Source organism: Vombatus ursinus, unplaced genomic scaffold (genome assembly GCF_900497805.2).
Source record: "Vombatus ursinus unplaced genomic scaffold, bare-nosed wombat genome assembly UNPS02000577.1, whole genome shotgun sequence".
NCBI classification, from domain to species: Eukaryota; Metazoa; Chordata; class Mammalia; order Diprotodontia; family Vombatidae; genus Vombatus; species Vombatus ursinus.
In genome coordinates, this window is record NW_020940355.1 from 23491166 (window position 1) to 23504780 (window position 13615).

At 34.3% G+C, this 13615-nt stretch overlaps 1 protein-coding gene across 2 annotated transcripts in view; it reads right to left on the minus strand.

Annotated features, from left to right (window-relative positions):
* Positions 1-13615, minus strand: part of PRPF4B (pre-mRNA processing factor 4B) — a 49000-nt gene that overhangs the window by 14060 nt on the left and 21325 nt on the right. For both annotated transcript variants that reach the window (XM_027839269.1, XM_027839185.1), the window contains exons 3-10: positions 12570-12746; positions 11086-11241; positions 8293-8374; positions 6248-6458; positions 5114-5187; positions 3475-3565; positions 2659-2806; positions 1277-1414 (exon numbers count right to left, since the gene is read on the minus strand). In XM_027839269.1, the coding sequence (XP_027695070.1) occupies positions 1277-1414; positions 2659-2806; positions 3475-3565; positions 5114-5187; positions 6248-6458; positions 8293-8374; positions 11086-11241; positions 12570-12746 (1077 nt within the window). The remainder of the gene's footprint in view (positions 1-1276; positions 1415-2658; positions 2807-3474; positions 3566-5113; positions 5188-6247; positions 6459-8292; positions 8375-11085; positions 11242-12569; positions 12747-13615) is intronic.

A 13615-nucleotide genomic window follows, 5' to 3' on the forward strand; every position in this document is an offset into this window, starting at 1 on the left:
TGGCAAATACTTGGTAACTGACAACACAGGAGAGGGAAGGATGAGGGGAGAATTCCAAGGCCAAGCAACTGAGAAAATGGTAGTGTTGACAAAAGTAGGAGTGACTCTGGGAGGAGGAGCAGCTTTAGAAGATGACCTGGATTTGGTCTGACATCTAGGTGGAAATAGGCAAAAATTAGTGGGTAATATAGACTGAAGCTAAAGCAGAAAGAGAAGGGCTCTACTTAAACACATACGGTAGGCATATGTATAGAGTGAAAACTAAAATTTTAACAGAAGAGATTATCAAGGAAAGGTTTAGAGAACAAAGGCCTGGGTAAAGAACCACTTTGGGGAGGGCAAGAGGATAACAAACCAGTACAATGACAAGGTGGGAAAAGTAGGCAAACCATTGAGGGATAAAATGAAAGTAAGCCAAGGGACTTAGCAGCTTCAGGAGAAAGGTGGGCAGTATGAAAGGTGAAGACTGGACCCTTTTCTGCAGCTCTAAGGCTTATTAACAAAGGGCTTTATCCCAGAGATAGGGAGACAGTGCAAAGCAGAAACCTAGGGTTTGAGGAGTGAGCAAGTAGGCAATGGTGATAGAGTCAAGAGGTTGTTATACTGTCACATGCTATACAGAGCACTGAGGCCACTTAAATGAGTGCAATCACAGGAACTAATACCCATTTTATTGAAATGATTTTTTGAAAAAAGGTGACAGTGGAATGGAGATATCACTATACCAGGAAGTAAATTACCCTGGCTCTGTTGTGTGACTAGGGGCAAGTGACATTTGTTTTGAATTTCACCTCTCCTGAACATGACAGATAGGGAGGGTATTTAGGGTATCCTAAAAGTCTTAGTAAAGTTTTAAACTAAAGCTTTTGGGACATCTGATGTAAATATCATCTACTAACAAGCAGAGAAACTGGAAGTACCTCTAACTATCTAAATCACAGATCCTTCGAAAAAGTGTATGAATTCCAGAACAAAATCACATTTTAAAGACCTGATTCAGAAGAAAACATTTTCCTATCCTATTCCTAGCTCTTGTTCTTTCTGGTTTAAATATTTTCTAGAAGTTAGCTAAATATTTAGGTTTCAAAGGATCACCTAACCAGACTGTGGGCTCTTAATTAAGAAAAATTAAGAGCTGACCATAAATGTAACTGCTTAGATTAAGAAAGGAAATTTCACTACTCTATTCAGTATACTAAAAAACAAAACAAAAAGTCCTGCCCAATAAAAGATGCTACATAAATTTCTATTTAATTTACACATTTTGACATTTTACCTTAGAGGCTCAAATACAAGGCAGAGATGTTGCTTGTGGTAAAAGTGTCGGAAGAGCCTTAAACAATGAAATTTGTCATCTGGATCAGCATCATTAAGCTTTTTCAAAAATTCCAGTTCTTTTAAACCTGTTTTTTGCCTAAAAACAAAATATAAAATAACATGTTTAATGGAACATATTTAGTGAACAAAAAAACTGTCTTGTTTTGGTTGTGTTATGTCTTACAGATGTTATTTTTATGTATTTGAAGAAATTACTAAGGGTATCAGACTTGGCAGGAAAAACAATACATTATTCACTTTGTAATTTTTTTAGAAGTTGGATTAAAAGATGAAAAGGCACAAAAAACTTATTAGAAGAGAAAAATGTATTTCTGCCATCTTTTTGAAATCAGACTTCTTCCATAACAATTATGACCACTCATAACTGTCCTACTCAGCTCTGATCTGTCACTGAATATCAGCTTCTTAATGTCAACGAGAACTCATAATTCACCTAACGCTTCGCTATTTTCATACAGATCATATTATTATACATAGTAACAACAATATTTTGTCCTCACCTGAAATGTCCACTCTAAATATTAGGGTAAGAAATTAGTTTTGCCTACTTTCTATCTCAATTACAATTTTTTATCAAATTACCTATGTTTCCTTTACCTCATGTCTTTCCTGCTATCAGTTTTCTTTCTTTTCACTGTTTATTTTCTTTGAAATGTTGTTTGTACTATCTGTTGCTTGATATTTGCAGGTAATATATTAAAAGAGAATAGCTAATTTAATCAATTGCAGTATTGGTAGAAAGGTTACATATAAAATATACAATATATATACAAAAACAAATATAATGAATCCTCCAAACTTGACCATATTAAACTTTCATGACTAACAGATAAAATCTTAGTTTCAATCAATGCCTTTTCTCAACACTACTGATTCTTAGAATAGCAAAACAGGCAAAATATAGACAAAACCTACCAGTAGTCATTATGTAATCAAGATGGGTGTTTCTTCATTTGGGATATGATTAAAGCATCAGGTCCAACCTTAGAATTCAGTAACATCTATATTCTCTTACATTATATTATCATTATTTGTATCTTTTTTCTGCTCCAGCTTACCAGACTAAGCTTTGAAATCACAAATTATGTCTAATATATCTTACATACCCCAAAGTGCCACGTATACAGAAGTTTCTTAATAAGTAAAATGAACCAATTCCTTGAGCCAGAAAAGGAAAGTGGGTTTCATTTGCTGTGTAGCAAAATCCTAAACATTTAGTGAAATTTGAATCAAAAGCCAAAACTGACTAAATGGAGGATAAACAGTTTTAATCTTGAATGTTTTTGTCACGTCATAATGTAAACTTATAAAATAACTTACATAAGCTCATTGTTCCTGATGATTTTCACTGCCACTTCCTGGTTTGCTCTTGCCATATCTCTGGCTCTCACTACATTACTGAAGACACCTTGGCCAGTGTAGCCATATACATTATAACGTTTATCAAGGACTTCACCTATATTAACACCTAAAAGACAAATTGTTAGGACTGAATTGATCATAACAGAGTACTCATAAACAAATAAAATATAACATAAAAAACCACAATGCTGTTACTTAAAAATTGTGTCACATCTCTGCTATACACTAGGTTTTGTGAGGAATAATAAGAACCAAAACTGTGCTGCCACTGGTCACACACTCATAAATGAAGTTAGATGCTGCATGCCCACTTCAGCCCATTCCATGAAATGTTCGAGCCATTGTTGATGACTCTGAATACTGAGTAATGAAGAAATGTGCTCAATGAAATAGTTACAAGGGTAGTCTTGATGGCAAATACTGCATGACTGGCATCCAAGTTCCGTGCACGTTGCATTTCTTAGTTTCAGATCAAGACAAGCATGTGGATGTACCCTTTCCATCTGGAAGTAGATCTTATGGCTGAAAATATCTTTGGATAGATTTTAAATTTCATATTAACTGTTTAAATTCACTTCAATTTGTGACACACCTCTGAGCAGCTTAACTGAATAGTTTGGATTCAGGTAGCTGCTGGATATACCACACATTTTAAGTAATAGCACTGTTATTATTTTCAGAGACTTTAAAAAATGTTTTTAGCATACAACACACATGCTTTTAAAAGTGGCAAAAACCATACATACAACTCTAAAGTAAGAAATATACACTTACGATAATAGCCTTCTGCATCAGTCCAGTTATCCCTGAGATTGGGATTCTCTTTGAAATCTTTTCCAATGCCAGCAGCCCGAAGACGAGCACTCTGAAAGAATAGGTGACAATGAGCTCTCTAACTCATTTCTGAATAAGTAAAAAAAAAGGAGTCATTGAAGTCTTCCCAAATAACACCATTTTAGCATTTTCGTTAAGAAAGCCCAGAATAAGATGGACTTCGATTTTTTACTCTGTGACAGTTTTCAAAGTAATGCTAAAATTAACATGGCATTTGTGGTAGGTATGGACCATGGATTAATACTGCAGATATTTACAAGAAAAATCTCCCCTAGCAAAACACTACAATTAAACTAAGGGACAATTTAAATATCTTCAAAAGCAATTAAGAAATGATGACAGTAAAGACAGATAATCATACTGTGTCATTGACAGACTTCTTGATAGACATACATGGCAAGTATATTAAAACTAAAAGCGACCTCAGTTATCTAATTAGCTTCTCTACACTGTTTTATTTATTAAGACTCTTCAAATAAAGGAATGGGGGAAAAAAACCAATCAATCAATATTTATTAAACACCTACTATGCGCCAGGCATCATACTGGATAAAATAGTACTGGTTAATGTAAATAGAGATTTGATATGAAAGATATTTTCTCTTGATTTCAAATTTCTTACTCCAGAGTCAAGTACTTCTTGGGAACTAATGTGGTAGAGTGGAAAGTACACTGTATCTTGGTGTCTCAAGACAAGGGTTCAAATCCTAGCCATGCCACTTGTGATCATGGTAAAGTATGTCATTTTACTTCAAAGTACCTCAGTTGCCTCATCTTTAAACAGAGCTAATGCTTATACTCCCTCCCTTAAAGAGAAACTGTGAGATTGAAATGAGATTAATGTATGGAAAGTACTTTGTAAATTGTAGCATTATATATTACCCTTTGTTCCAACAATTCCCTTTTCACATGTGTTATGAGCCACACTGATTATATATGCCTTAGCGAAAAAGAAAAATGAAGATGACCAAGTTTTTACTCTTCATCCATGGTCACCCAGCAATAGCCATCTAAATTAATAATAGATGAGGAGCATTTGTTACCTGTATTATTTAACTTTTATTCAAACTATTTTTATAATATGTATGTACTACTTTCAAAAAAAAATTTTAAGTGATTAATTATTTCAGCTATTTACTGTTTGGGGTCCCTGAACAGCATTGGGACATCTTATGCCCTTCTATTTTGATTCCAAAATCTTGGTATTCTTCATATTTATCTTTACTTGTCACCAGATACTTTTGTAAGGTACTCTTAATTACAGTTCCTGGTTTTATAAGATAGTGAAACATTTTCGTATTTAGCCTCTAATACTTGGATAAAGGACATGACAATCTAGAGGCAAAAACTGAACACTTTTTAAAATAAAGGTCCAAGCCAAATGTTGACCATGCTGCTTTACAAACCTCTACTACATTTTCAGAACCTAGACTTGTGCTTTTTAATATTATCATTATTACACTATTAATTTTCATTTGGTGATCAACCTATCACAACTTTTTCTTGCAGTCATATCAATCAATATGCAACAGTACTATCAATATAAGCTGGAAAACAAACTAATTCTAAAATTACCTACATCAAAATATGCAGCAAACATATCATCTGATTCGGTGAACATGTCAGGAGCCAATAACTTCTTTTGAGTTGAACCTTAATGGAAATTCATAACAATCATTTGGACTATCATGAACAGATAACAAAAGGAAAACACATAATTCAATAGTAATTGTCCTAAAGGCAATACAAAATGTATTCTAATAAAGGACTTCCACTATACAGCATTTCTGAAATCTTTTTAAATACTTAAGAGAATACAAAATCTTTATTTAAGTGTTTTATAGATGTACCCCATAAAACCCTAATGAATAATGGTCATAATCCAGGTTTCCCATACCAATTTCCCTTGAAAGTTCTTTACTTTCATCATTTTCTTGTTTAAAATAGTTAATATGCTGGATACTAAATAAGCAATATTTTTAATAGAACAAGTTTCTTTTCTTAAAATTACATTGAATAAGAAGTGACTAAAATGTTCATACCCTTTGACCCAGAGATTCCACTGCTAGATATATGCCCTAAAGAGGTCAAAGACAAAAAGAAAGTCCCATATATACCAAAATATCCATAGTAGTGCTTTTTGTGGGAGCAAAGATATGGAAACAAAGGAGACATCCAATGACTGGGGAAAGGAATTAAAAAATGTGGCACATGATTATTACTGTGCTTAATATGAATGATACAACATGAAGTAGAACCAGGAAAATTATATATAACAACAACGTAAATGGAAAAAACAAATGAAATTGAATACTGTGTGGTTATAATTATCAAGTTTGGACCCAAAGAAGGAATGAGAAAATGCACCTCACTCTCTTTGCAGAGGTGAGGGACCTATTTGTGTGGAACACATACTGTCAGATTTGGCTGATGTGTTGGTGAGTTCTGATTAATTTCTTTTTCTCTTTTTAAATCTGTTATGAGGGCAGGCTCACATTAAATAGTAGAGGGTGAAATAAAGGTGAATATAAATAAAACAAAAAGCTATCAATAACATTATTTTTAAAAAATGTTCACAGTAATGCAGTATTGAGCAAGAAATGTCAAAACTTTTTTTTGCACACCCATAAGCTCTAAAATTAATCTTTTCTCATGACTAAATGGTATTAATAATTCAATTACATGATTAAAAAATACCACTTTATTTACTTACCATTATTTTGTTCAACTGTCATAAGATTGTGTTTGGCTTTTACTGAAGCCTCAAATGTATCAACATTTTCCCTTTCATATTCTTTAACATCAGCAGCAACTCGTTCTAAAATGTCATCAGGGGAGGGTGAACGTGTTCGAGTGCTACTCTGAGGGCTGCTTGGCTCAGATGGCATAGACATATTGCTATCCTCAGCAAGGTATTTATACTTCTGCAATAGGAATTCAATGTGTTACTTTCAGTAAAATGTATGCTTGATATTGAACATATTAAGCTTTATTTCTTACAATTGCAAACCTAGAAAATTAGTTAAGCCAGTAAGTCTTACATGAAGTTAGAAAAGTCTCTGCTATCATTTGTAGAGCTATGACTACAGCTAATGACTATGGCTAAAGACAAAAGAAGATACCAGTTATCACAAACACTGTAACAGGTATTATACTAGTAAATGAAGTTTCTCCCATTGTTCCTGCCCTATACAGACACATACCAGACTCCTGGTTGTATGCACTGTGCTATCACTCTTTCTTCCTTTGCCAATGTGTCCCTCTAATTCTTCTACCACAAATTCCCAGCACTACCCCCCCACCCCAACTTTAAATCAACAGCCCGATCCTACCCTGGGTCAGGTGTGGCTGGACCCTGTGGTAGTTGAATTGTCATTACTGCTCTGATCTTTCCTCTTTCAATTCCATTTTTTTACTTTAGTCTAAGTCTTTTTTAAAGCTCACCCTTCATCCACACGCCCTCTGTCACGTCTGCTATACACTACACACGAGCAGGCCTTAAGATAAGGCATTTCCACATTTTACAAAGGACGCTCCAGAAGCCAGCATCAATAGGGATTCTCTAGAAGGCATAACATTCTTTTGGGGATTACCATTTCATAGCACCTATGATTAGGAATTAATTTCAATATAGTACTTGGCAAAGTGTGACTAATGAAGGCATCAAACCCTTGCTGGTCACAGCATAATTGTGAAATACAGAGACACACAATTTTCTCAGTAATATAAGGAATTATAATGCTTTACTGCTCTGATTATAGCTTATATTACAAAAGACTGGCTCTCTCAGAAAGGAAGAACAATTGCATACAAATACCCGTATTTAAATGTGGCTTTTAAAACTTGCTCAGTTTTCTTTTTTAATTCAAATAAATAAGTTTTATTGATTGTTATCATGAAAACACCTACCAATTTCATTGTTATTTTCTTTTCTACCTTTGGCTGTACTCACGTACATGTACAAAGGTACATGCTAGAGAATAAGTGTGGCCTATATTTGGACCAAAGTTCTAAGAGTTTTTGAGACATTCTACTTTAAGACAGCAAAGGTTATAAGACTACTTAAATTTTTCTAAAAAAAATTTTTTTGGGTGAGGCAATTGGGGTTAAGTGACTTGCCCAGGATCACACAGCTAGTAAGTGTCAAGTTCTGAGGTTGGGTTTGAACTCAGGTTCATCAACACTCCAAGGCCAGAGCTCTCTATATCCACTGTGCCACCTAGATGCCCCCTAAAATATTTTTTAATGTAACTAAACTGCAAACCTTTCATAACTTTCTCATTGTAGTAGGTTGGCATTTTGTTTGTTAAATTATCAGTTTTGAGTAATTAGCATATTCTTTTATTCCTGTGAGACTTTTTGGAGGCAATTTAAAATAAAACTGAAATACCTGCAGCTTATGCGATTTACTAGGGAGAATCAATTTAAGTAACTCATTGTGGAGTAGATGGCTCAGATTAGAATTGTATAAATCTGAAGGAAAAAAATCCCAACTTCAAAGAAAGACCTAATGAAAACATTACAACTCTAACATAATTTAAAATGTCGGTTTCTCCACTCAAAGCCCTGTTTGTACATTGCTACTACATTAGTGCTTTGTCAAAATAAATATTTTCAGTTTCTTAGGGTAGTGATAATTTTAAATACGTAGAAGCTTATATTTAAAAGATACTAGGTGCTTTAAGAATGTTTATTTACTTGAATTTTTGAAATTACCTGGGCTTCTTCATACATACCGTTTTATTCATAAGCACATACCTGAACAATTGCCTGCCTTTGGATTCTTCTCTGCTCTATTAGGGCTTCTTCATCTTCTTCTTCAACATCAAAGTCTTCTAGGCTGAAAGAATAAATTTTATAATTTTGTGTCTTATTAATTATTTTTAAAGCGTGGCCTTCACAAATCTTGGAAAAATTAACAAAGCATTATATTTTGGGGGGGGGGGCAAATATAGAAAGAAGAGATCTATAACACAGATACAAATAAGTATATTTACCATAATTTGGAGAAATTTTCCCAAGGTGGCATCCTAGCTGAGCTTTGAAAGAAACCAAATATTCTAAGAAATGGAGATTTAGAAGGGAGTACATGGGAAAGAACCAGGGCAAGAGCCCAGGCTTTGCACAGATGGGAAAGGAAATTATATGCAAGTGTGCCAGTCTAGCTTTGATATAGAGTAAAAAATAAGTCTGGAAAGATCAGCTGGAGACAGATTGTGGAAGGCTTTAAGTGCCAATGATAAAGAGTTTATATTTTGTCCCATAGGCAAGAGGAAGCCACAGAGTATTTCTTAGCAGAGAAATGACAAGGTCAGACCTATGTCTTAAGATTTGCCAATGACAGAATGTAATGGAGAGAGACTGCAGGCCACTCAGGAAATTATTTCAATAGCCCAAGACAGAGAGGCAATCAGGGCCTAGACTAGGGTAGAAGACATGAGTAGAAAGAGTGGAAAATCCCAAGAGAGATTATGGAAATAGAAGGCCAACTCCTCTTCAAAGGAAGCAAAGGTTGAATGACTGGGAGATGACATAGGGATGAGATGTAGAGTAGAAGAGGAAGCTCATGACAAATAGTTTGCCATTTTCTTATCAACAAAATGAGGTAATTACAAAACTAAGAGAGTTGAAAAAAGTTCCTATTCTTAGAGATCTCTACTTTGTAGGACTTTTGTGGCTAGAGGGCTTCTGTGGCCTTTTAGTTTGGCTACAGCACCCTGGATGAGGCACAAAGGAAAAGGGGCAGATGTCTTTTTAAATTTGCTTTAGACTTAAGGGAGAAATGAAAAGGAACTTTCAGATTTCCATCTTTGAATCCCTTCTATAATCCCATAAACATTATAAGAAACAATTCTTAGGTATAACATTTTAATTACAGCTTATGTTATTTTGCTCATTTGAAAAGTTTCGAGACAAATATACAAACATGTTGGTTTAAATGATTTTTAACACAACTATCAGTCAGTATTTACTTTACTTGGTAATAATAGGTTTTACTGTTAGCCAGTTTCCTAGTTAGGATTCAGCAAACTGTATTAAAGAAAATGGTTCTTCTACATGTTCATCTGATCACACACATTTTATTCAGAAAAACAAAAAACAAAAAAGATCCCATGTGTTTTCCACCTTTGCTGCAAGATCATTAAAATCTTTCCCTATAGATTAAATAGAAGATGAAAATCAGAAGAAAAGTGTCCAAAAATAGAGGTTTAGAACCTTGATATAGTAAGAACTTTAGGAACTATCTAGATAGCACATCATTACTTTGCTACTCATATAAGGGACAGAATATGTGCCCCCTGATCCAGCATGTCAAAGCTCAGGATATTTTAAATGAATTGTTTTCATAAGTAGTAATCACAGCAGATAGACTATTAAAGAAAAGTGTCCCTAATAATGTTTAAAAGAACAGAAGGAACATATTAACCTGTTTACCCTCAATTTATGGGCTAGTTTCTTGCTTTAAACACTTAAAGTTAATGGACGTGCCCCACAGTCACAATTTACAGGTCGTCTTGACTCTGAGGCCTTCTCTCTAGCAATTATATCAGAATAACTCTATAGAAAAAAATGCCCTATAGTACTAATAATTAGGGAAATGCAAATTAAAGCAAAGAGGTTTCACCTTACACCAACCACACTGACAAATGGGGGGGGGGGGAAATAGGCAAATTAATGCACTGCTGTTGGAGAGTGAACTGATCCAGTCATTCTAGAAAGCAATTTGGAACTATGCCCCCCAAAGTTACTAAATTGTGCATACCTTTGTGATACCACTAAGAACACACGTATACATGCATATATTTGCAACAGCAGCAAAGAATAAAAACTAAGTGGGTGACCATCAATTGGAACCAGCTGAACAAATTATGGCATATGAATGTAACAGAATACAAAAAATGTATCACAAAAAATGATCAGATTTTTTTTCACATAAACTAGGGAAGATTTGTATAAACTGATACAAAGTTAAATGAGAAGAACCAGGAGAACAACTTATACAATAACAATGTTTTAAAAAGACAAACATGGAAAGACTTAAGAACTCTAATCGATGCAATGACCATCCTCCAGACCATAGAGGACTAATGATGAAGAATGCTACCCACCACCTGACAGAGGACTCAGGTTGCAGAATGAGATGTGTATTTTTGGGACATGATCAATACAGGAATTTTGCTTCACAATGTATGTTACAAGGGTTTTGTTTTTCTTCACAATGGGGGGTGGTAGGTGAAGAGAAATCTTTTGTTAATTAGGAAAAAAAAAATTAAAGGCAAACCCCTTGTCCCCACCATCACACTGACATTAACAGAGGGAAATAAAAAAGGCTATGCTTATTAAATGTTTAAAAGACTAATTCTGAAGTTGAGCCAAAAAAAAAAAAAAAAAAGACAAAAACCCATCCACACACACAAAAAAAAAACCCCATAGAACATGGTCATGACATGTTCAGTTAGCAAAAATGATTGCTAAGAAATTGGTGTACCAAGTAATATTTCCTTTAAACTCTGATAAAAAAGGATAATTTCAGGAGAGTTCCATCCTTACTTATCATCAGATGATGACTCCTGTTCAACTTTCATTCCTTCAGAAAGGCTTCCTTTAAATTTATCTTCCTTTACTTTGCTTCTGCTTCTGCGCCTACGACCACCCCTCGATCGAGACCTCCGTCGAAGTCGAGATCTACTCCGCCTACCTCTATCTCTGTTGAGGAAAAAATAATTAAAGAAAATATAGGCAACTTATTCATTTGAAAATAAGTACAATGTGGTACTTTATGATTCTGTTCTCTAATTGTTTCAAGTGTGTCTCAACTTGACAGTAAACTCTTTGTGCCCAACATTCTTCTATTATATCTAAATTGTATAACAGTATAGCTTCTTAAAAAATACTGGTTAATTCATCATTGACTCTTTAATGACTGAAGATCTTGCAGATCTTGTAGTAACATCATTACTACAGTATTGTAAATGCTGGTGATATTTTAAGAACGAAACCTTAACTACCACTTTAAAAGTTCATAAGGTTCTTTATATATATCATCTCATTTGAACCTCAGCACTGCAAGCAAGGCTATCAGCCCCCTCTGAGAGATGAGGAAACTAAGACTTAAAGTGGTAAAATGATTTGATGACAGTGAGACAGACACACTGCCACAAGGCAGAGTGACTATGAAGAATGACTAACTCAATAACATATCTTACAAGTTTTCATTTCTGAATAAACCCCTAAAATATAGTGAAGGGGGAAAAATGCTTGTTTAAAGTTTTTAATCAATCAGGCTTTACTGCACAACTGAGTGATGGATTAATTTTATTTTTTTCAAGATTGGGTCTCCCTATCTTACCCGCAAAAGTTCAGGAGTTATTTGTAAGTCTGATTCCATTAATGATGGGTACAGGAGCTTTGACCTGCTCTGCTTTGACCCTCCTTAGACAACCTGGTGGCTCCCTGCTCCTGGGAGCTCACCATATTAATAGTCAACATTTATAAAGTACTTTACAAACACCTTGTTTTATTCTCACAACAATCCTGGGAGGTAGGTGCTATTATTATTCCTATTCTGCAAAAGAAAAAAACTGAGGCAGGAGGAGGTTAAGTGACTTGCCCAGGGTCACACAACTAAGTAAGTGTATGAAGCCAAATTTGGACTGAGGTTTTCCTGACTCCAGATGTAGCATTCTATCCACAGGGCAACTTAGCTGCCTATATTAATACCAAATAGTGCACACCCAATCTGCATAGCTACTGCAACTCAGTACTCCCAAGGTCAAGGGATCCATCATCCTCAGTCTACCTAGTACCTGGGATTACAGATTTGTGCTATCATACCTAGGAACTCTAACAGAATTTTTTAAATTAAAACACAAAACAAAGAATACTCATGAAAAGAATGATAGTAACTGTTACAATCTTTCAATAGGAAATATTCTACAAAGATTATATTAAGTAAAAATTTATCCATTCCTATAACATATAGTTAGTATGCTACCATTTTCAGAGAAAGAAATTATTTTGAACTGAATTTTTACCTTCTTCTTGGAGACCTGCTTCTCCTTCTTGGAGTTCTGCTTCGCCTGATTGGTGAACGAGATCTCCTACGGATAGGAGACCTACTTGATCTTCTTCTACTTGGAGACCATCTGCTAATAGGACTGACATCTTTTGATCTCTCTCGTCTGCTAAGAATATCATCTCTAGGACGTGTTCTTGAAAGGACAAAAAAAGAAAAGTTGGCAGAAAAAGAAATTAAACTTCTTCTATTACCTAAAATACTGGCAAAAGACCAAGAAAAAAAAATTTAAGCATAAAAGAAAAAAAGCCCACAAAACTCACATACACATATCTGCCTAATGATATAAAAGGAATACTGAAAAAGTGCCTCAAGTTTCCATATGTAATATTTACACACACACACACACACGCACACGTGTGTGTGTGCGTGTTATGGTCCACCTGCAGAAGCTTTACAGCTAAATAAATTTTATTTTTAAAAGGTTACTTTTCTTATTTTTATTTTTAAAAGGTTACTTTATATTAGACTTGTTAAGCAGGATTGGGGAAAAAAAAAAGCAATTCCCAAGTAAGAACCAGATTCTCTCCTCCTTTTTTCTTTGTAAGTATTTTGCATCTTTGGCATCCCCAGAGCCTAGCACAGTGGACTGGCACATAGCAAGTGTTTTAATAAATAAATGCTTTTGAATCGAGTTATTATCCAAAACCAAGATCTAATCATTTCTAGTTCTGATTTTTGTGCTTATTACTAGTACTAGAACTTTAAAGAATGTATTCAAATCAACTAGGATTTTAAATAAAATTCTCACAAGATTATAGCCATAATTCAGGAAATAAAAAGAAAACAGAAAATAATTCACTATAACCAAGATGGATTCATACCAGGGATTCACAGATGATTCAACATCAGGAAAATAATTAGCATTCACTGATATTAAAAGACATAAATATTCTTTATTTGCAAATGATATGATGGTATACTTAGAAAATCAGCAAATAAACTACTTAAAATAATTTAAAGAATATAATATAATGAAACAATTAAAATAAAATTACTTAAGGC